The 24,124-nt window shown below is 18.6% G+C and overlaps 3 protein-coding genes across 5 annotated transcripts; 1 reads left to right on the top strand and 2 right to left on the bottom strand.

Moving 5' to 3' along the window:
• Nucleotides 1-958: 958 nt before the first annotated feature.
• Nucleotides 959-3,318, bottom strand: LOC127281145 (uncharacterized). The gene is made up of 4 exons (XM_051304682.1): nucleotides 3,189-3,318; nucleotides 2,491-2,746; nucleotides 1,818-2,026; nucleotides 959-1,257 (listed from the first exon to the last, which is right to left on the bottom strand). The coding sequence occupies exons 1-4, from the start codon at nucleotides 3,204-3,206 to the stop codon at nucleotides 1,045-1,047; spliced, it is 696 nt and encodes a 231-aa protein (XP_051160639.1). The 5' UTR covers nucleotides 3,207-3,318; the 3' UTR covers nucleotides 959-1,044.
• An 802-nt stretch (nucleotides 3,319-4,120) lies between these two features.
• LOC127281133 (peptide chain release factor 1-like, mitochondrial) lies at nucleotides 4,121-10,089 on the bottom strand. Its single transcript, XM_051304659.1, has 2 exons — nucleotides 9,650-10,089; nucleotides 4,121-5,333 (listed from the first exon to the last, which is right to left on the bottom strand). The coding sequence occupies exons 1-2, from the start codon at nucleotides 9,981-9,983 to the stop codon at nucleotides 4,429-4,431; spliced, it is 1,239 nt and encodes a 412-aa protein (XP_051160616.1). The 5' UTR covers nucleotides 9,984-10,089; the 3' UTR covers nucleotides 4,121-4,428.
• Nucleotides 10,090-10,348: 259 nt separating this feature from the next.
• Nucleotides 10,349-23,761, top strand: LOC127281112 (scm-like with four MBT domains protein 1). Of its 3 annotated transcripts, none has more exons than XM_051304627.1 (9): nucleotides 10,349-10,551; nucleotides 11,462-11,555; nucleotides 12,419-12,478; nucleotides 13,967-14,382; nucleotides 14,721-14,810; nucleotides 15,289-15,818; nucleotides 17,959-18,866; nucleotides 21,099-21,838; nucleotides 23,117-23,761. In XM_051304627.1, exons 3-9 carry the CDS (start codon nucleotides 12,433-12,435, stop codon nucleotides 23,264-23,266), a joined length of 2,880 nt encoding a protein of 959 aa, XP_051160584.1. In that variant the 5' UTR covers nucleotides 10,349-10,551; nucleotides 11,462-11,555; nucleotides 12,419-12,432; the 3' UTR covers nucleotides 23,267-23,761. The 3 variants fall into 3 exon arrangements, with proteins under 3 accessions (XP_051160584.1, XP_051160583.1, XP_051160582.1); XM_051304626.1 differs by having other exon boundaries at nucleotides 11,462-11,550; XM_051304625.1 differs by lacking the exon at nucleotides 11,462-11,555.
• The last annotated feature ends 363 nt before the right edge of the window (nucleotides 23,762-24,124 follow it).

A 24,124-nucleotide genomic window follows, 5' to 3' on the forward strand; every position in this document is an offset into this window, starting at 1 on the left:
ATAATTTAAATGAAAATCATTTTAATTGTAAATTCATTTCAAGTCCAAAAATAGAAAAAAAAATTTCTTTAAAAACGAAAAGAAGAAATTTTTTTTTTGAAGAAAATAATTTAAATAATTAAGGAGAAAAAGAATGTCATTTTTGATACCGATTATATCGAAGGATATATTTATCGTTGTGTCATATAAGAGAAAATTCATTTTAGATTTGTCGATAACGTAGATTTTATACTACTATGTAAATATAGACGAGATTCAAAAAAAAAAAAAAGGAAATTCATTTCCTTCTCATTTTTTCTCGTCATATTTTGAAATATTTACATCTAATTTCAATAAAAAAAAATTCAATGACTTTTCTCAGAGTACATTCAAAAACGCATGTTTAAAAAAGAAAAATATTACTGCGTACTTATTTATAAAATATTTTAGATTTAAGAAATCGAAACGTAAAATTAAATAAAAAAATAAAAGCGTATTTTTTCTGGCTGCAAATTATAAAATTAGTCCGAAATTAGATAAAAAAAAAAAAATATTATAAATATCTATTTGTAAAATATGTAATAAACGATTTAAATGTAAAAAAAAATCATTTTTCTTTTATTAATAATAATAATTTTATTATTATTATTATTATTTTAAAAATTTAATTTTTTGTTATTTTTTTGAAAAATAATGTTTTGAGGTCAAAATTTGAAGAATATAAAAATTAAAAATTAGATTTTAAAATAATAACCAAATCATTATTTCTAAAAATATTTTTCAATAAATTTTTAAAGAATTAAAAATTTCTTTTAATTTCCTTCTTTTATTTTTTTTTATTAAATAAAATTGAAAAATAAAAGAAAATTACAAGAAAAAATTTTTAACTATTGAAACTTTTTAAAAAAAAGTTATTATTATAACAAAACAATTTTTATTATAACAAATTAAAAATCTATTTTTTATTTAAATAAAAAAAAAAAATTTTTTTTTTTCAATTATTTTCATTTTTTAAATACCCCCCCTTTTTTTAGAACAAAAATTTTTAATTTCTATTTCTTTAAATTATCGATCAAACAACATAACTCTTGTCATTATATTAAAGACAATTTGTACTATTGGAATTAAAATAAAGCCAAATATAAATGCTAAACAAATGTAAATACTGAGAAATTGTATAAGAAGAATAATTGATTTAATAAAAATTTGACGATAATCTTCAGCTGCTCGAATGCTGATCAATTTGTCCAGAATAAATCTCAAAATGTAGAGAAAAATCTAGAAAGAATTTATTAATTTCATTTTTTTCTAATTTTTTCAATTAAAATTTTTATTAAATTTTTCTAAATCAAAAAAATTATCTAACTTTGAATTTAATTTTAAAATATATCAAAAATTAAATTTTTTTATTTCAACATAAAATTATAAAATTTCAAATTTTTCAAAATGCTTCTTTTTTTGCAATAAATTAAAATTTCTCCTAATTTTAAAATTAAAATTAAAATTTTTTATTTCAACATAAAATTATAAAATTTCAAATTTTTCAAAATGCTTCCTTTTCTTTTGCAACAAATTAAAATTTCTCCTAATTTTAAGAAATTTTACCGTGAATTTTTTTTTTACATTTTTGTATTTCTAATTTTTTTTTTTTTTTGTATTTGAATTTTTATGATTTTGATTTTATTTAAAAATTTCATTCAAGATAAAAAATTCATGTGAATTATTCTTATTCTTTTTTTTTTAAATAATTAAAAAAAAATTATTTTTTTTTCTCTATTTCACGTGTAAAATTTATAATTTTTGCAATAAGAAAAAAAAAATAATTATAAAAAATTTACCTCAATAACTGGAGCCGTATTGACAATAATATAAATCAATGCGAGTAAAGATTTTCCCGTCGCTTCACCCAAAACTTTAATTAATGACACAAATGAATATTCAGTTGATGGTGTACCAGTTGATTCTTGATATGTGGCGAGAAAATCACGAAAATTTGATAGAAAATTTGTTTCTCCAATTTTCATCAGCGACGAATCAAAATTTAAATCTAATAAAATTAACAAAAAAAAAAGAAGAAAGAAAAAAATTCTTTTTAATTACACAAATTCTATGAAAAATTTTGAAAAAATTAAATTAATTATTGTCATTAATAAAAAAAAAATTAATTAAATCAAAAAATTAATTAAAAATCTAAATTAAATAAAACAAAATCTAATTATAAAATAAAATTAAAAATTTCGCAATATTAATTTAATTATAATTATTTAATTCAAAATTTCAATTTAATTTACCTTGAAATTTTTATTGAATTTCTAATTCAAAAAAAAAAAAACCTAATTAAGAAGAAATTTCATTAAAATTGTAAACTAAATATTATATTTGAAATTTATTAAATAAAAGTGAAAAAAAAAGATTTTTTTTAACCATTTTTTGAATGTAAAAGATATAAATTTAAATAATAATAATAATAATAAATTTAAAAAAAAAAAATTTTTTAATTTCCATACTTACTTTTTGAATCAGAAAATCGATCTTGCCAATAAGCACGAAATTTTGTCTTTGGAATACTATTATAAATATTACGACTTCTCCATGTTGTCTTTAATTCTTCATTTTCACTTAAAAATGATTTTTCATTCCATTTTGAAACATTATTCCAATCACCGCAAGATTCTTGATTGGAAAAATTTAAATTTTTCACTTCCACCACTTCTTGTAATAAAGTTTTTACTTCATGAATTTTGTCTTCTTTATTATTGTCTCTCGCCTAAAAAAATAATAAAAAAAATAAATAAATAAAATCATTTTAACAATTATAAAAATTAATATTAAAAAAAAATTAGAGAAACAAATTTTTTTTTTAAATAAAATTAATAAATAACTACATAGTAAATATATAATGACAATAATATATAAATAAAAATATAATAATTATGTAAAAAAAATAAATATAAACATAAATAGAATTTTAACAATTACAAAATTGTAGAAAAATAAATTTTCATTTTTTTTGTATATAAAAAGTTGTGCTAAAGTTCTTTTTTTTAAGAAATCAATAATTTCAAAAATGTAAATAAATTTTTATTTATTTTAATTAACGTTTAAAGAGATTAAAGTGAAAAATTAATTATTTTTTTATTCAAATCGTAGAATTTTAATTTTTGTTATCTTTTTTTTTTCTAAATTAAACATTAAAAATTATTAATTACCTCCTGTTGAGGTTCCATTTTTGAATTATTCACTGAATGTAATTTCACAAAAATTGTACAAAAAAAAAAAAAATATTTTTCCAACGAAGTTTGAGGTAAATTAAGGTTTTGTAAATTTAAAACTGTCAAAATAAAACAAAATAATTGAAAATCAAAAATGTAGAAAAAGAATAAATTTTCACACTTAAAATTTTTCTAGTCACTTTATTTTTTTCTATTATATAAATATTATTAATATATTTACAAAAATTTGTACATATTTTCTAAAACTTTTCTATAAAAAAAAAGTTTTTCAAAATTTTATCGCAATATTTACAAAATTAATTTTTTTTTCTCTTAATTTTTCAAATATTTCTGAATTATTATTATTATTATTATTATTATTATTATTATTATTATTATTATTATTATTATTATTATTATTACGGAAAATGATAAAGAATTTATGGAATTTATTTATTTCTAAATAAAACTTTGAAAAAGATTTTAGTATAAAGTTTAATGGAATTTTTTTACATTTATAATTTTAATTAATATTCCATAAATTTTTTCAATTTTTTCAGAATTCTAAATTAAATATTATAAAAGTATTTTCTCATTCATTGTTTAATATTTGTTTTATAAATTATAAATATTTTTTTAAATGGAAAATTAGGATTTAAATTAATATTTCCATTTTTATTTTTTAATTCATTAACTAAAATTTTCTTTCACAGAAAAAAAATTTTTTTTTTTCTATTAAAATTCATATTGATAAGAAGAAAAATTTTATTTTCTTATTAAAATTTAAAAAAAAAAATATTTAGAAGTAACAAAATATTTTGTTAATTTTGCCAAAAAAAATTTTTGATATTTAAATGAAGATTTTATTTTTAATTTTTACAAATTTTGAAATATTTTATAAATAAAAAAATTATAAAATTACAAAAAAAAAAAAAAAAAAATCCTCCAATTTTAAAAAATCTTTCTCTCTTGAGAAATTAATTTTATATATTATTTGTAACTTTTAATTTTTTCCCCTGCATAAATTTGTAAATTAATTTCTCTTTATCTATTTTTGCAAAAAAAAAAAAAAAATTTTTTTATTTCCCATTTTCCCCAAAAAAAAAAAAAAAAATGATTCAATTATTCGACAATTTCGAAAAAAAAATTTATCAAATTTTATTTTCCAAAAAAAATTCAATTATCGAATTAATTGCAGAAAAAAATTTCCAATTTCATACAAAAAAAAAAAATATCTTCATCTTGTTTTCTTCTCATTCTCATTGATTATGTCAATTAATAATTTTCTCTCATAATTCCTTTGCAATTTATCCTGTAATTCATTTAATTTAACACCTCCTTTCATAAAACAATCCATTCCAAAATATGTTCCATTCACAAGACGATGATCAGTAATACGATCTTGCATATAATTATAAGTACGAATTCTCTCGTTACGATTTTTAAAACCCATTTGTTTACGTCGTATATCACGATTTTTCGTCACTTGTTCATTAAGACGTGTCTCATAAATTTTTGTACGCAATTTAATCATTGCAATTTTTTTATTTCTTATTTGTGATCTTTCAGCTTGACATTCAACAACAGTATTTGTTGGTATATGAACAATTCTTACTGCCGAATCAGTTTTATTAACATTTTGTCCACCGGCGCCAGTCGAACGAAATGTATCAATACGTAAATCTTTATCATTTATTTTAACTTCAATTTCATTTGGTTGTGGATAAATAACAACTGAAACAACACTTGTATGAATACGTCCTGATGTTTCAGTTATTGGTATTCGTTGAACACGATGAATACCAGCTTCATGACGAAATTTTTCATATGAAAATTGTCCATTTATTGTAATACTTGCATGACGAATACCACCAATTGCCGTCATATCACGATCAATAAATTCATAATTATAATCTAAATAATTCAAATGATGACAATACATTTCCAATAAATTATAAGCGAATAACATTGATTCTTGTCCACCAACGCCGGCAGTAATTTCTAATATTATATTCTCACATAAATCACGTCCAAGACATATTGATAATTTTTCGATAAGATTCTCATCAATTGTTTTCAATGAATTTTTATATATTGTCAATTCTTCATTGGCGAGTTGTTTCATTTCCTTGTCGTCTTTCACTTTGAAATGCAAAAGAAAAAAAAGAAATTTATAAATTTGTTTCCTTTTTTCATTCATTTGACGAAAAAAAAGAAAAAATAGAAAAGAAAATAATTCTATTAAAAAAAAAATTAGCGTCTTTTTCTTTATTTTGTTCTATTTCTTTATTAGAAATAAAATAATTATTAACTGTTAATAAATTATTTGAAAATTCATAAAATCGCAACTATTTTTATTGATTGAAATAATAAAATTTTTCTATATTTCAATTAGAAACAATATTTTATTTTTTTGGAAGCAAAAGTGAAAAATTTTTTTTTTCCTCCACAAGGAAAAAATTTTCTATAATGGAAAAATTTTAAACTCGAAAAATTTTATACAAAAAAAAAAGAAAAAAAAATTAATAGTGCAATAAAAATAAAATTATTACTATACTAGCAAAATTAAACGCGAGCAAGCGCGCCAAATTTTTATCGACTTATTTTAATAAAAAGCGACATTTTTTTTTACATTTGAAAAAAAAATGTAAATAAATTACATTTTTTTAGTATAAAATGTATAGCTCTTCTTCAGATCTTCTTCAATTCAATTATTTAACAAATTTTGAACTAAAATGATTCTTCACTAAATTAATTATTTTTAATAATTTTAATTAAATACACCACAAATTCAATTATATCAAAATTATTTTTCAATTAAAATTTTTATGAAATTTAACAATTGTTTATAATTTAAAAAAAAAAAATATCACAATAAAATTGAATTATTTTTTAAAAAATTTCAATTCAAAATAAACTAAAATTCAATTATTACCCGAAATTTTAATTCAAAATCAATTAAAAATCCAATAATTATCCAAAAAAAATTTCAATTTAAAATTTAATTATTTACCAAGTTTTCAATTTAAAATGAAATAAAATTCAATTATTTTCTAAAATTTCTATTCAAAATTAATTAACCAAATTTTCAATAAAAAATGAACTTAAATTAAATTATTATCCAAAATTTCAATTAAAATTCAATTATTTCCCAAAAATTTTCAATTCAAAATGAACTGAAATTCAATTATTTTCCAAATGTAAAATCAAATAAAATTTCATTATTCTCAAAAATTTGAATTCAAAATTAATTGAATTTTCAATAATTTGAATTTAAAAGTATCTAAAATTTAATTATTTTCCAAAATTTCAATTGAATTTCAATTATTTTCAAAGTTTTCAATTTTAAATCAACTAAAATTCAATTATTTTCAAAATTACAATTCAAAATCAATTGAAAATGAATTATTTTCATAAATTTCAATTCAAAATCAACTAAAATTCAATTATTTTCCAAAATTTCAATTGAATATCAATTTAAATTTTGTTATTTTCAAAAGTTACAATTTAAAATCAATTGGAATTGAAATTTAATTATTTTCAAAAAGTTCAATTTTATTATTTCTAAAATTTTTCTTCTAAATTTTTTTTTTTGAAATTTAATAATTTCAATTATAACTGAAATTCAATTATTTTTTAATGTTTTTTTAAAAATATTTTTCGTAATTTAAACTATCTGAAACCATTTTTCACTTTTAAAAAATTTTACAGTTCAATTTTTGTCTGTAAATTCTAATAAATTTCTTGAATTATTTTCAAAAAATTCAATAGAAATTCAATTATTTTCAAAATTATTAGTTCAAAATCAATTAAAATTTAATTATTTTTCAAAATTTCAATTGAATTTCAATTATTTTCAAAGTTTTCAATTTTAAATCAACTAAAATTCAATTATTTTCAAAATTACAATTCAAAATCAATTGAAAATGAATTATTTTCAAAAATTTCAATTTAAAATGAAATAAAATTCAATTATTTTCTAAAATTTCTATTCAAAATTAATTATCCAAATTTTCAATCAAAAATGAACTTAAATAATTAAATTATTATCCAAAATTTCAATTAAAATTCAATTATTTCCCAAAATTTTCAATTCAAAATGAACTGAAATTCAATTATTTTACAAATTTAAAATCAAAATTAAATTTCATTATTCTCAAAAATTTGAATTCAAAATTAATTGAATTTAAAAACATCTAAAATTTAATTATTTCTAAAATTTTCCATTGAAAAAATTTTTTTTTTTAAATTTAATAATTTCAATTATAACTTTAAGGAAATTCAATTATTTTTAACTATTTTAATAATATTCTTTGAAAATTCAACTATCTGAAACCATTTTTCAATTAAAAATGATTTTCAAATTATTGTATTTTGTCCGCATTTTCTAATAAATTTTTAGTGAAATCATCTAAAATTTTAATTAAAAATCACTTAAAGTTTCAATTAATTTCAAAAATCTCAATTTTAAATCTTTGAAAACTCAATTAAATTTAAAAAATGTTTTCCAAAAATTGTTTGATAAATTATTTTTAGTTCTGTAAAATTTAATAATTGTTTGAAAATTTAACAATATCTTTTGAAATTTAATTATTTCTAAAAATTTCAACTTTAACCCTTCGAAAAGGATTATTATTAAAAAAAAAAAAAACAATTTTTATTTAAAAATCTGTAAAATATTTTTGTTAAAATAAAAAACAAATTCACTTTTTTTTGGAATATAAATAGACTAAAACGACTTTTTTGTATCTTTAAGTTGATTCGAGGCCTTTGTTTTTATAATTAATATTTAATAGGTATTCGTTGGCTCCTGGTACCTTAAAAATTAATTTTTAAAAATTAATTTTTTTCAAATTACTATCTTGTACGAAATTTCCTCGCGCATCTTTTTTCTCATCATAAATTTTTTGTATTTGTATACAATTTTTGAATGAATATACAAGTTTAAAAAAAATTTCGTTGGTAAACGTTGTGTACTTCAGCTTCGTGAATTGAATTTTCGAATTTGGAATTTTAAAGAAACTTATTCCGAAATTTGGAAACACAATTATACAACTTTGGCAAAAATGAGAAAAAGAATTGTCAAAATTTGACATAAGATTACTAGTCAAAAAAACACGTGAAATCAGAAAAGGCCACCTTCAAGTTAGGACAGAAGGACAGACCAAGCATTTTATTATTATATAATTGTCAGAAGAAGAGAAAAAAAATTGTAAAATTTTTTTTTTAAATTGACACAAAAATTTGATTTTATTTTTCCCTGATTTCCAGATAAAATTTCATTTTTTCCCTATGATAAAAAAAAATGTCAAATTTTTAATTATAAAAAAATAGAACACTAATTTTTAGAAACAAAAAATTGAATAAAATTTTTCAAAAAACCTAATTTTTTATTGCATTTTTAAAAGCATTAAATGTTTAATTTTCATTTTTAAAAAATAATAAAAAAAACTGATATTTGCAATTTATTCGAAAAAATTGGATTTTAAATTCAAAAATCTATTAAATAATTGAGTTTTCCAAAGAAATTTATTAAAATATTATTGAACAAAATTAATTTAGCAAAAAAAATTTGAAAAATCATTAAATTTCTGGAGATTATAAATTTTAATTTTTGTAAATTTCTATTCAAAATTATTTACATCTTATAAAAAAGTAATTAAATTATACAAGAATTTTTTAATTGATAAATGTTTGAAATAAATGAATTTTCATAGAGTTACAGTTAAGATTTTTTTTTTTTAAATAATTGAATTATGAATTTTTTTTTTTTTTTATTGAAATTTTCGAAAATTTATTTTCTTCAAAATTATCTACAAATTTCAAAAAATGAATGATTTTTAAAAAAAATTTTAATTAAATATTATTTAAAATATAATTGAATTTCTAAAAAAAAATTTTCTAAAAAATAATTGAAAATAATTAATTTAAGAATTTTAGAAATAGGTTGAATTTCAAATGATTTTAAATTTTCGAAAAATTTCCTCTTTTTTTTAATTTTTAGACAATAATTAAATTTGAAAGAATTTTTAATTAAAATTTGTTTTAAATAATTTAATTTTAGAAAAAAATTTGATGAAAATTATTGAATGATTAAAAAATTTTTTAAAAAATTAATTTGAGACATTTTTTCCAAAGAAATTTATTAAAATATTTATTGAACAAAATTAATTGAGCGGCAAATTTTTCGAAATATTTGAATTTCTGGAGCAGAAGTTTTAATTGAAAATTTCAAAAATTAATATCAGCTAAATAAAAATAAATAAAAGCCATTTTATAGCAAATAAAATAAAAATAATTCTATTATAACTTCAATTTCGAGGTTAAAATTTTAAAATATCTCTCGATCTTAAATTTAAATTTATAAAATTTTTAAATAATCAATAACATATAAATAAAAGAAAAATAAAACAATAAATAAGAAAACATATTATTCAAAAAAAAAAAAAAAAACTTACTTAATTCATCTAAAGATTGAATATTTTCAATAATATTGATTCTATCTTGAACAAGTTTCTTCACTTCATGAATTTCAAGAATTTCACCAATTTCCGATTTATCCTCTTCCTTGCCCTCATAAACTTTTGTTGCATGATCCAAAAAATTTTTCACCGATTTTTCCGTTAAATTATCATTAAATATTGTGGAATAATAACGTATTGCAAATTTTTTCTCAATTCTTTTGAGGTTAGAATCAACAGTTAAACATGATTTCCCCCATAAAGAACAATAATGCTTTGAAATTGAATAAAATTTACCATATTTATGACAAATTTCATAAATAAACTTCATTATTATTTATTTAATTACAACTGTCATGACAAATAAAAAGAATTTTTTTATTCTAAAAAAAAAACTCACGTGTACTAAAAACATATAAACAATTGTCGTCTGCTTTGCAAACAGGTTGGCCAACTATTGTTTAAGTGAAAATTTGTATTGTTGTACGTTGCAATTGTTGATTATTTTCAATAATAAAAACAAAAAAAGGAGAAAATTTTTCTAATTAAATGAATAATTTTTAAATTAAATTAATTTTAATAATGTAGAATAATATGAATTTTAGTTATAATTTTTCTTTTCATTTTCCCTTGGATGGCGGGAAAGGGAAATGAGAATTTTTTTTTTCCCCCAATTGGCTACAGTGGAAACTTTTCTTGGGTGCAAAGCGATCGTTTTATTCGACGCGAGAGAAAAAGTAAATGTATTAAAGTGCTCTAAAAAAAAGAAACAATTTTTTACTAAATAAATAATAAAACGTGTAAGGAAAAAAGTGTAAAAATTTTCATTTTCTTTAATAAGTGTTTATGAGAATTGAAAAGTTTTTCATTATAACCTCTATCTCGCTAATAATTTACAGGTAAAGTATTTTATATATCACACTACTTTTATAAAATATATAATCACACACCACTAGAAAACATATATATGTATATATATATATTTTTTTTTTACAAAAGTTACAAAACATTCACTTTTCACAATATTTATAAAAGGTATTTTAATTTTTTTTTCCTTTTTTTAATTCTTTTTGGATTTTTAATCACACACATTGAAATTCAATTTTACTTTTTTTTTTGTATCAATATAAAATGTTTATTATATAAAAAGTAATTCTATTAATTTAATTCCCGTATTTAGAATTCTCGAACATTTTCAGGAAATTTTAATTTTCTTTTACTGATAAGAATTTTATTTTTGAAAATAAAATTTTATTTCGAAATAAACACGATAAAAAAAAGTTTAAAAAATTTTTTTTAGAAATACATTTTTATTATTTAATTTTTCTAAAAAAAAAAAAAAAAAAAAAATGAAACTTTGATAGAGATAAAATTTATTTTTTCATTAAAAAAAAGTAATTGCTCAAATTGATGTAATTATTGAAATATTTAAATCTTTTTCAAAATATATATTTTTAGGTTATTTTTGTATGTGAGAATATAAATGAAAGAAGTGGGTGAATTTTACTGATTTTCAAATAAAATTATGTTTTAATGATTTTTTAATTAGTTTCTACTGTTAAAAGTTCGATATACCTTTTGTTGTATATACATATATATATATAGACAAAGACAGTACAGTGATTTACAAAAATTTTTCCCCCATGTATTAATAATGAGAAAACATTTTGATTTTAAAAATTAATTTTACTATTGAAATTTGAAAATTTATAAATTTTAAATTTGTTAATATATTTAAATAAGAATAAAAATCCTTTTTTTTATTCATAATTATATTATTTATTTTTTTTTTATTTAAATTCTATAAAGATCGCAGTATACAGAAGGATAGAGAGAGAGAGAACAAATGCGTTCAGGGACGAAAAAATTGTTAATGGCACCCGGGACAAAAAAAAATTGTATCGTAAATATTTCTAAAAGTTTTTCTTCCTATTTTATTTTTCTTATTAATTATTTATTATTTATATATTAATTTTTTTTACTATATACTATTTATTTTAATTTATTTATAAATTGATCCTTTTTTTTTGCAAAAAGAAATACAAAATAAAGAATATTTAGTTATTTGAAACAAATTTTCATATTTTTAATTAATAAATATTTTTTGAAAAAATTACAAATTTTTTGCATCAATTAATTTATTAATTAACAATAAACAATTTTTTTTTATATACGAAAGAGTGGAAAATTATTTAAAAATTGAAAAATTAGTAATTAATAAATAATAATAATAAATAATAATAATAATAATAATAATAATAATAATAATAATAATAATTTATATTATTATTATCGAATTAAAATAATAATTATTATTGTTATTATTAAATATTTCAATAAAGAAATTAATTTCCATTTTTTTTTTCACAGAATATTATTCTTTACGAGTAATAATTTAAGATAAATTAATTGTAATAGATACGGCCCTGAGTACCCTATATTTTCTCTTGTGACGAGTTTGTGTATTATAGTTGTGTGTGCGGTTATAACAACTATTTTTACTTATTTTTACTTCCTTTTTATTAATTTTATATTTTACACAATTTTGATTAATGAAAAAATGAAATATCATCGAGAAAAAAAAAATAACAGGAAAATAAATTCGAAAAATAATTTCAATAATATTGGCAAATTAATTGAAAAATTACGCTGAGAATTAATTTATATATATATATATATATATATATATATATATATATATTGATATACACGAGAGTAAGATTTATTAAAAAAAATATATATATATATTTTATTGATATTCTACAGATTGTGTATAAAACATGGAATCTACCGGAAATGAAGCGATGGAAAAAAATCCAGATGAAGGTAATATAATAAAATTTATTTACATTTTTCTTTCTAATTTTTGTGTAATAAATACAAAAATTCTTTTTGAAAATATATATATATATATAAATTTAATATATTTTTTATAATAAATTTTATATAATTTCTTTTTAGAATTAAACCAATTTTTTATTTTAATATAATTTCATTTTGTGGAACTTTCTTTTAATATCTATTATAAATTTCATTTAAAACCGAATTTTTATTTATTTTTTTTTTATTTTAACGTAATTTTTTTTAAACAAAATTTATTTTTTAGCAGAATTTTTCTTTTAAAAAAATAATTTTATTACAATTATTATTATTATTTAACCGAATTTTTAGTAGGCAGAATTTATATTTAATATAATATTTAACAGAATTTTTATATTTTTTCTCTGTAATATTTATAATCGAATTTAATTCATTTAACTGTATTTAGCCAATTTTTTAGTTAACAGGAAATTTTGCGCTTAATTTTTTATTTTCATTAAGCCGAAAAATTGGCTTTTTATAGAAAAATAGTTTTTAATTTTTTCAATTTATGTACTGTCGGTAAAGTAGAAATATTGTTGAGAAAAATTTAAATTTCGCGCGCCCAAAAATTTTACTTTTTACAATAAAAAAAAAAAAAAAAAAAATTTTCATGAGACGACAAAAAAAAATAAATTTACATAATTTAATTTTCTGTAAATTTTTTTCCCCTCTTTTGAAGAAAATTTTTAAATCAACTTTAATTTTTTAAATTTTAAATTCAATTTTTAATTCAATTTTAAATTAATTTAATTTAAATTTTTTTAATTTAATTTTAATTGACAAAAATTAAATATTATTCTAAATAATTGAATTTCTAAAAAAAAATGTAATTAAAATAATTGAAAATAATTAATTTAGCTAAGAATTTCAGAAATAATATAATTTCAAATGATTTTAAATATTCGAAAAATTTCATTTTCTTTCTAATTTTTAGACAATAATTAAATTTGAAAGAATTTTCAATTAAAATTTGTTTTAAATAATTTAATTTTAGAAAAAAATTTGATGAAAATTATTGAATGATTAAAAATTTTTAAAAAATTAATTTGAAACATTTTTTCCAAAGAAATTTATTAAAATATTTATTGAACAAAAATTAATTGAGCGGAAAATTTTTCAAAATATTTGAATTTCTGGAGCAGAAGTTTGAATTGAAAATTTCAAAAATTTTACTTTCTACAAAAAAAAAAAAAAATCACATGAGACGACAAAAAAAAAAGAAATAAATTTACATAATTTAATTTTCTGTAAATTTTTTTCCCTTCTTTTGAAGAAAATTTTTAATTCAATTTTAAATTTTTTAAATTTTTAATTTAATTTTAATTTTTTTTAATTTTTAATTTTAATTTTTTTAAATTTAATTTTAATTGAACAAAAGTTTAATAAAAAAAATTTTATTTTCATAATTTTCCAAATTCTTAAAAGAAATTAACGTTTTTTTTTCATTTTCAGAACTTGTATTTGTTTGGCAAGATTATTTAGACGCAACTGAAAGTACAGAAGTGCCACAAATTTTATTTCCCCATGTTGAATTAACACTACAAAGTGGAATTGAAATTGGCATGTCATTGGAAGTGCCAAATGGAAAAATAACAAATGATGAGAATGAAATTTCCTATTGGATTGGCTCAATTGTAATGGCATGTGGGCCATTATTGAGATTACGATATTTTGGCGGTGACGATAGATCATTGGAATTTTGGTTTAATTTAACAAAAGAAGCGGCACACGAAATTGGTTGGTGTGAAAAAAATAATAAACAATTACAACCACCTGAAGAAATTGAAAAACGTTCGCCCGATTGTCGTGAGAAACTTGTTGAATTTTTATCAAATACCAAATCTGTTCCACAGGAAATGCTCTCAGGGGTTTGTATTTTCTATTTTAATTAAAAAAAAAAAAATCGATTTACTACAAAAAAAAATATATTAAATTAAAATTAATTTAGTTTAGTATAAACTTTAGTAAAAGTAAATTTAGTAAAAAAAAAAAATTAATTTTCAGTAAGAAAATAATTTTGTTCTTTAATTAAAATTAATTTTAGTTTAGAAAATAATTTTGTTCTTCAATTAAAATTGATTTTAATTAAAGAACAAAATTATTTTTTTTTAATGAAAATTTTTTACTAAAGTTTATACTAAACTAAATTTATTTTTCTTTTCATTGAATTTTTGAATTTTTGAATTTTTGAATTTTTTTATTACAGGAAGGACTCAGCATGGTGGATAGAATAAAACAGGGAATGAAAGTCGAAGTGAGCGATATTCGACATCCTTACAAATTGTGGCTGGCAACTGTAAGTTTCATTTTTTTTTTTTTTTAATTAAAAATTCCTTTTTTTACTCCAGGAGGAAAAAATTTTGCTATAATGGAAAATTTTAAACGAGAAAAAATTTTACACAAAGGAAAAAAAAAATTAATACTGCAATAAAATTACTATTGTTAGAAAAAACGAAAAAAAAAGTTGTAAAAATTTTCAAACTAATTCCAAAAATATTTTTATTGAATTTCATTTTATACTCAATTTTTTTTTTCGACTAATTATGAATTTAATTTTGAAATTTTATTTCCTTATTAGATTTTTAATTTAATTTTAATATTAAAAAATGATAATTTTTAATGCATTGAAATAATAATAAGAAAAATAATAAAATTCACCCCTGAATGTTTTTTTTTTTTTTTTTCTAATTTTGTGATTTCAATTTATAAAAATTAGAAAAAAAAAATTCTCCCCTCAATATTTTCTATTTATTTTTTCTCCTCTATTATCGCAGATAATTGAAAATGTTGGCGGTCGTCTATTGCTTCGTTATGACACACCTGGTTCATCGCCAATGAAAGATTTTTGGATATTTTGCACATCGGAACATTTACATCGTCATGGCTTTTCAGCGGCAAATAATTCAACAAGTACAAAATGGTTTTTAGAACCGCCAACATCAATAATTGATACACACGCCTATGAGGAATGGAAAGAATTAACGGAAAATAGTTCAAAAAATTATGATCACAATGAAAGTCATTTTGATAATATTAAAGAACATCCAAAACATAAATTTCAACGTAACATGAAATTAGAAACAATATCGCCTGCCGATCGTACAAAAATATGTCCAGCATCAGTTGTTAAAGTATTTGATGATTATTATTTTCTTGTGAAAATTGATATTTACAATGAGGAAGATCCTGTTCAAGATTTAAATGAATCATTTGTTTATGATAGTGCTGAGAAAGATACATGGCTTTGTACTGCCGATCATCCTTATATTTTTCCAGTTGGATGGGCGGAAAAACATGGAATCAGGTAAAAAAAAAAAAAAAATTTTGTTTTTAATTTTATATTGACGATAATTAATATTTTTTTATTTATTTAGCCATTATTTTTTTTTTTATTTAGAGCAGAATTTATATTTTAATTTTTATTTCATTTAGCGAAAATTTTTACTAACAATTTTTTTTTATTCAGATAAATATTAAATAAATGTAATTTCTATTTAGCAGAATTTTATCAAATTTCGATTTAAACTAAATTTTAAATTAACAGAATTTTTAACTTAAGTATTTATTTAAATTTTCTATTTAACACAATTTTTATCTAAAGAAATGTTTAATTAGGAAAATTACATTTTTATTTCACTCTAAGTTTTAATTTTATAATAATTTTCATTTAGCCAAATTTTATTTAAAATTTTCAATTATTTAGTCTAACTTAATTATTTAGTCAAATTTGCAATTGAATGCGAAAATTTTATTTATAAAAAAAATTTTCATTCACAAAATTGCTATCTAATGGAATTTTTATTTAAATGAATTCTGGTTAAATATTTGATAGTTATAATATTTGGTTAAATAAATTTCAAAAGAAAATTTGACAAACATTGAAAATTCCTTCTTTTAATTTTGTTTCATGAAAAATTGTGATAAATAAAAATTATGTTAAATTGAAATTATGTTCAATAAATATTTAGCTAAATGAAAATCCATTTTAAATTTTATTTAGAGAATATTTAGCTAAAAAATATCCTGTTAAATAGGAAATTTTATTACATAAAACTTCGCTAAATCACAAAATCTGTTTCTTTTGGAAATTCTATTTAAATAAAATCTCGGCTTAATAAAAATTATGTTAAATAAAATTCTATTCAATGAAAATTTGGCATAATAAAAATTTTGGTAATTAATTGAATAAGAATTTTGTTTTAAATAAAAATTTCGGCTGTATAAAAGTTATTTTAAACAGGAAACAATTGTTTTGTAAAATATTTCGACTAAATGAAAAATTTATTCAAATTTAAATTTTATTTAATGAAAATTCGGTATAATAAAAAATTCTATTAATTAATTAATTTAGTTAATTTCCATCGTGTAAAAATTTCAAATAAGAAGAAATTCCATAAAATAAAAATCACGTTAAACAAAATTTTTGTTAAATAAATATTTTGCTTAATAAAAATTCATAAAAATTTAAATTCTATTCAATGAAAATTTGACTATAAAAAAATTCTATCTATCTAAAAAAAAATTTAATTAAATATTTAATAAGACTTCTGTTTTGAATAAAAATTCGGCTAAATTAAATTTATGTTTAACAGAAAATCGGTTAAATAAAATTTCGACTAAATGAAAATTCGTTTAAATTTAAATTCTATTCAATGAAAATTCTATTAAATTCAGAAATTCTAATTTAATCAAAAATCCTATTAAATTAAAATTCTTTCCTATGAAAATTTAATTTGTTGTAAATAAATTGGATTCGAAAAAATTTGTATTTAAAGGGAAATATAAAAATTCTATTAAATAAAATTTCTCTTAAATCTAAATTCGTTAAATAAGGGAATTTGATACTTAAAAAAATTCTGATTAATGAAAATTTTGTTTAATGAAAATTCTAATAAGTTCTGAATTCGATTTTTATTTTTATTTTTATTCTTAATTATTATTAAATGCGAATTCGTTAAATAATGGAATTTTCTGCCTAAAAAAATTTTGTTTAATGAAAATTTTATTAAATTCTGAATTTGATTGAATGAAAATTCAATTTATTGTAAATAAATTCGAATCTAAAAAATTTTACTCCAAAGGAAATGAAAAAATTCCATTAAATAAAAATTCTATTAAATGCGAATTCATCAAATAAGGAAATTTGCTACCTAATCAAAATCGGCATAAATAAATAAGGAATATAAAGAAATTTGCTATCTAAAAAAAAATCTATTTTAATGAAAATTCCATTAAATTCCAAATTCGATTTAATAAAAATTCTGTTAAATTTAAATTTCTTTCGTATGGAATTCAATTTATTCTAAATAAATTCAATTTTAAAAAATTTTACTTAAATTCGATTTTATAAATATTAAAAAAAAAAACATGGAAAATTTATTTTCAAAATTCCCCAAAAAAATCAATTTTCTTATTATTACTATTATTATTTTTTTTTTTCCCAGACTAACACATCCTCAAGGTTGGATTTCAAAATCAATTGATTTCAATTGGAATGAATATTTAAAAGTAACTGAATCAATAGCAGCGAATGAAATATTTTTTTCACCAAAAGAAAATGCCCATGAATTAGGCTATGAAATTGGTATGCGTTTAGAGGCTGTTGATCCTGAAAATGAAAATGTCATTTGTGCAGCGCACGTGACAAAAATAATTGACACTCTATTATGGTTGAAACTTGATAATTATGAGGATTGTCGACAAGAACATGTGGTACATATGAATTCATTGCATATATTTCCAGTTGGTTGGTGTGAATCAAATCATTATCCATTAAAACCGCCAAAAAATTATATTGAAATATGCGGTAAACTTCAACCTTCAACAACAATAACAACAACAGCAACAACAACAACAACATCGACAACAACAACAACAATGGAAATGAAAAAAAAATCAAATATTATTGAAAATTCATGTAATGATGCGCCACGTTCATCGCTTTGGTGTCCAAAAATTTATTTTAATTATCGTTGTTTTACGGGTCCAATGATATCAAAGGGAAAATTGGCAACATTACCAAAAGCAGTTGGACCTGGACCAGTGATTTTAGTAATGCGCGAAGTACTTTCAATGATTGTCTCTGTTGGCTATAGAAGTGCGCGTATTTTAAAAGTTTTACAATGTGACGCTAAACCAAAAAATGGCTATAATCTCGAAGTATTAAAGGCAAAACACAAAAATAATACATATCGTGCAAGTGTTGCCGTTGTTACATCAGGCGATATGGTCGCTGATTTTTGTCGTATGATTTGTAAAAAATTAATGGTATGCCCAAATTTATTTGGACCGGTACGCATTTTGGAGGATGATTGTCCGGATCGTTGTCACAAACGGCAAAAAACGAAATACAGTAAGTTTTCTATTTTAATTTAATAATTTTCTTTTTTGTGAAATGCATTTTTCAAAATTCATTAAAAAAAATTACAATTACGTTCAGTTTATATTAAAAAAAAATTATTTTTTTTCAAACATAATTTTGTTCTATTGATGAGAAACAAAAAAAAAAGGTAACATTTGGTTAAATAAATTCAAAATCGTTTAAATTTGATTAATTATAAAAATTTAGTCAACAAATTTTGTTAAATGGCAAAATTTAAAAAATTCAAAATTTGGTTAAATATTTTTTCTAATATTTAACAAAATATTTAATATTTATATTTTCCTAGTAAAGAAATTTGGTAAATAATGAAAAATTTTGTCAAAAGCAAATTTTTGGTTTAAATGAAATTAAATAAATAAATAATAATAATAATAATAATAATAATAATAATAATAATTTAATAAAATTAAAGTAAATTCCGTTAAATGAAACATTTGGTTAAATGAAAATTCGTTAATCAAATTTGGATAAATGAAAAATTCTTTTGAAAGTTTCAATAAAAATTTCGCCAAATACATTTTATTTTGCTAAATTAAAATTTGGTCTAATAAAAATCCTATTAAATAAAAATTTATAAATTTCTTTTAATAAAAAATTATATTAAATCCAAGTTTGGTTAAATAAAAAAAAAAAGAAAATTTATATTAAATACAAATTTGTTTGAGAATTTAAAATTCTATCAAATAACAAAATTTGATTAAATATTTTCCCTTTTAGTAAGAAAATTCAGTAAATAATGAAAAATTTATCAAGAGCAAATTTTGCATCAATTAAAATTTGATTAAAGTAAACTTCATTAAATGAAAATTTTTTTTAAATAAACATTCGTTTAAAATCGGTAAAATGTAAATTTGGTTAAATATTAAAATTTTTTTTAAAATAAAAAATTTAGTTAAATGAAAAATTTGGTTATTAAGCGATTAAATCAAAATTTTATTAAATATTTTTCGTTCTTTAAGGAAATTTGATGAATAATTAGAAAATTTGTCAAAAGCAAAATTTTGATTAAAATTTAAAATTTGACAATGTAAATTTCGTTAAATAAAAATTCTTTCAAAATCCATTTTAATGTAAATTTTATTAAATAAAAATTTAGTAAAATGAAAATTTTTTTTTTAAATAAAATTTTGTTCAAAATTTTGATTAAAATATTTAAACAAAAATTTGATCAAAATAAAAATTTGGTTAAATAAAAAAAAATTTCAAAAATCAAAATTCGGTTAAATGAAAAATTCGAAATTATCCGATTAAATTAAAAATTTGGTTAAATGTTTTCCCTTTTATAAAAAAAAATTCGATGAAATAAAAAAATTTATCAAGTGAAAATTTTTTTGTTAAAATAAAATTTCAGTCAATGTAAATGCCGTTAAATAAAAATTCCTCAATCAAATTTGGATAAATAAAAAATTCTTTTGAAAGTTTCAATAAAATTTCTCAAAATAGATATTTGGTTAAATAAAAATTAAAAAAAAAAAAAAAATCCGAAAATTTCTATTAAATGCAAATTTGGTTAAATTAAAATTTACACGAATAAAAATTCTGTTAAATTAAAATTTTTGAATTTCTTTTAATACAAAATTAAATTAAATCGAAATTTTGCCCAAAAAACAAAATTTATGTTAAATACAAATTTTGTTAAATAATTATTCTATTAAAAAAAGAAATAAAAATTGTGCCAAAAGCAACTTTCAAAAAAAAATTTGCCAGTAATATTTGTATTTTTTTTTCCATCTCTAGGAAGTAAATTAGCATTTTTTAATGTCGAAGAAGTAAAATAGTACTTTCTAAACTTTCGAGGGAATAAAATTATCTTTTTGAATCCTAGGAGGTAAAATAATATTTTCCAATTCTAGAAAATAAAATATTATGTTCTAAAAAAATTTTGCGTACTAAAATTTTTTTTTTTCCATCTCTAGGGAGTAAATTGGCATTTTTTAACTCTAGAAAGTAAAATACTACTTTCCCAATTCCCAAGGGGGTAAAATAAATATTTTGCAACTCCACACTGGGAATAAAATAATTTTTTATTCAATTCTAAGAATTAAAATAATCTTTTCCAAACCCCTAGAAAATAAAATATTTCTTTTTCACTCCAATAAATTAATAATAATTAATTTTAAATTTCAATACAATTAATTTTTTTGTAATTTAAAAAAAAAAATTTTTTAAATTTAATTTTACATTTTTCTTTTCATTTTACAGCAGCTCCAGTGGGCAATGGAAAACGAGGAAAGCCAAAAGGCTACACAAGTATAATGGTACAAAAGCCAAAACCATGGGGAGGTCGTCGAAAACGAAGACGAGGTCGTTGGGCAAATCGCGACAAGGAACAAGACGACGAGGAACACGATGAGGATATGCCATATTTATCAATGGATTTAACAAAGCATATTACAAATAATTTTGAAGAATCATGCGATGGTCAAGTGCAATTAAATGAAATTGACTTTTCCAAAAATGATAATAAATTTGATGATTTTAAAATTGAAGCACAATCAAGTAATGGCTCGGAAGATTCGCGTAGTTCATCATTTAATGATCGTAAAAGTAAGGACAGTAATTTTGATAGTCCTGGAAGTTCAGGTGGTGGTAAAACAACACAAATAAAATCATCGTCGCCATCGTCATCGTCATTATTATTGTGTCAAAATAATGGCACAACAAAAACACGTGGCGTTAAACGTGAAAGAGATGATAATACAGAATCTGATAATTCGGAAATTGATGGGAATTATCGACGGGGGCAGAAGAAAATTAATAACAATAATAGTAATAATAATAGTAATAATAATAATAATAATAGTAATCATAATAACGCAAAAAAGCCAAAGAATGGAACAATATTGGATTCGAATCCATTATTTTGGAGTGTTGATGATGTTTTTAAATATTTAAGGAAGACTAATGATTGCAAGGATATTGCGCACAGAGTCAAACAAGAGGTATTTTTTTTTTATTTCTCTTTTCTTACTTTCTGATTAATTTCAGCGTTGCCGGCAAAAATTTTAATTTTTCCCTGATTTTCAGATAAAATTTCAATTTTTTTTTCCCTGAGAGTGAGGAAAATTTTTTTTTTAAGTATTTAATTATAAAAAATTACACTAATTTTTAGAAGCGAAAATTTGAATTAAAATTTTCAAAAAAAACCTAATTTTTTTTGTTGCATTTTTATAAACATTAAATATTTAATTTTCATTTTTTAAAAAAATAATCAAAGACTGATATTTGCAAATTATTCGAAAAAATTAGATTTAAAATTTAATTTAAAAATTTTAATTTTAAATCTATTAATTAATTGAATTTTCAAAAAAAATTTATTACAATATTATTAAATAAAATTAATTTCGCAAAAAAAAAATGTAGAAATATTTGAATTTCTGGGGATTTAAAATTTTAATTTTTGTAAATTTCTATTCAAAAATTATTTAAATTTTTCAAAAAAGTAATTAAATTATAGAGAATTTTTAATTGAAAAATTGTTTTAAATAATTGATTTTTTGAAGAACTTGATTTAAACTAATTAATTTAATAAAAATTTTTCGAAATAATTTAATTTCAAAAGATTTTAAGTTTTCAAAAAATTTAATTTTTTAAATAATTTTTTTAAAAAATTTCAGACAATAATTAAAATTTTACAGAATTTGTAATTAAAAATGTTTTAAAATAATTCAAATTTTAGAAGAATTTGATGAAAATTATTGATTAACTATAATTTAACAATTAATTTTAAAAACAACATTTTTTTAAAATAATTAAATTTTAAAAAAGTTATAATTAAAATTTTTAGAAATAATTAAGTTTCAAAAGATTTTTAAATTGAAATTTTTGAAAAATTCAAATGCTAAAGATTTTTTTAATTTCTGTGAATAATTAAATTTAAAAAGATTTTTTTAATTCAAAAACTATTTTTAATAATTGAATTGTCAAAGAATTTTATTAAAATATTATTGAATAAAATTAATTTAGAAAACAATTTTATAAATAATTGAATTTCTCGAGATTATGATTTAAATTTTTGTAAATTTGTTTCTTTTTTAATTTATAGATAAAATTTTTGTAAATAATTAATTGAACTGTGACAACTCTGAATTTAAAAAATTTTTTATTGATTTTTGTTTGCTTTTTTTGAATTGAATTTTGTTTCAAATTCAAAATACAAAAAAAAAAATTATTATAAATTGAAAAATTATACTAATAATAAAAATTTAATTTTTTTCTAGGAAATCGATGGATTGGCTTTTCTACTTTTAAATTTACCATCATTGACTCAACACATGAATTTACGAACAAGCGCAGCAATGAAACTTTGTCGTCACGTGGAACAAGTGAAAGTGACATTTTTCCTTCGTTACGTGAATGAAGCGAATTGAAAAAAAAATTAAATTTTGTAAAAAAAGAATTTTTTTTATTTTCTTTTTAAAATGATCAAGTAAAAAAACAGTATTTATATATATATACATAATAATCTTATGTAAATGAAGTGAAAAAGAAAATTTTTAAGAGTTCTTGCTCTTCCATTTGATTCGCAATGTATAAATGAAAAAAATTTTGTACTTTATTCGAATCGTGTATGTAAAATAATTTCTTTTTTTTTTTTTTTTAAATAAGAATGTAAACGAATGTCGTTTAACGTTTTTTTTTTTTTTTAATATGAATCGAGAGGAAAAAAAATTACCTTTGTATAAATAAATAGGTAGATAAATTTTTTTTTTTAAATTAAATTTTTAAAAACTTATACAATATATAATAATATAGAAGAAATAATGTCATCGAGTGATATCGCGTCCTAAGGAAAAATTGAAATTTTTTTTTTCCTTTTAATAATATTATATTTCATGGATTGATGAAATATTTTTCACAAAAATCCACGATTGTATTATATATAAATATTTAAATATAAAAATCTATTATATATACACAATAAATTCAATAATATGTAAGAAATTGCAATTTTTCTTTCGATAATCCTTTTTCTATTTTTTTTTTTTTATTAATAAAATAGAATTAAAAAAAATATATTTATTAAATTTTAACTTCATAATTTCAATTTTTCAAATATTAATTATTAATTTATTATATTAATAATTATTTTCAAAATAAGTTGATAATAATAAAAATAATAACGATAATAAAAAGAAAATCATAATATAATAACAAAAATAATAATAATAATAGTAATAATAATAATAATAATAATAATAATAATAATAATAATAATAATAATAATA

Source organism: Leptopilina boulardi, unplaced genomic scaffold, assembly GCF_019393585.1.
Source record: "Leptopilina boulardi isolate dan_hultmark-lab unplaced genomic scaffold, ZJU_Lbou_2.1 LbouV2_266, whole genome shotgun sequence".
Classification (NCBI taxonomy): domain Eukaryota; kingdom Metazoa; phylum Arthropoda; class Insecta; order Hymenoptera; family Figitidae; genus Leptopilina; species Leptopilina boulardi.

What these genes read in the sequence shown, in the direction of transcription:
- LOC127281145 (XM_051304682.1), bottom strand. An exon ending in TCGATTTTCTGATTCAAAAA is followed by an intron (nt 2,027 to 2,490) that starts GTAAGTATGGAA and finishes TAATTTTATTAG; the next exon opens with ATTTAAATTTTGATTCGTCG. An exon ending in ATACGGCTCCAGTTATTGAG is followed by an intron (nt 1,258 to 1,817) that starts GTAAATTTTTTA and finishes AATTCTTTCTAG; the next exon opens with ATTTTTCTCTACATTTTGAG.
- LOC127281133 (XM_051304659.1), bottom strand. Translation starts at nt 9,983, where the DNA reads ATGAAGTTTATTTATGAAATTTGTCATAAATATGGTAAATTTTATTCA. An exon ending in TCAATCTTTAGATGAATTAA is followed by an intron (nt 5,334 to 9,649) that starts GTAAGTTTTTTT and finishes TGCATTTCAAAG; the next exon opens with TGAAAGACGACAAGGAAATG.
- LOC127281112 (XM_051304627.1), top strand. Translation starts at nt 12,433, where the DNA reads ATGGAATCTACCGGAAATGAAGCGATGGAAAAAAATCCAGATGAAG. An exon ending in GGAAAAAAATCCAGATGAAG is followed by an intron (nt 12,479 to 13,966) that starts GTAATATAATAA and finishes TTTCATTTTCAG; the next exon opens with AACTTGTATTTGTTTGGCAA. An exon ending in CACAGGAAATGCTCTCAGGG is followed by an intron (nt 14,383 to 14,720) that starts GTTTGTATTTTC and finishes TTTTTATTACAG; the next exon opens with GAAGGACTCAGCATGGTGGA.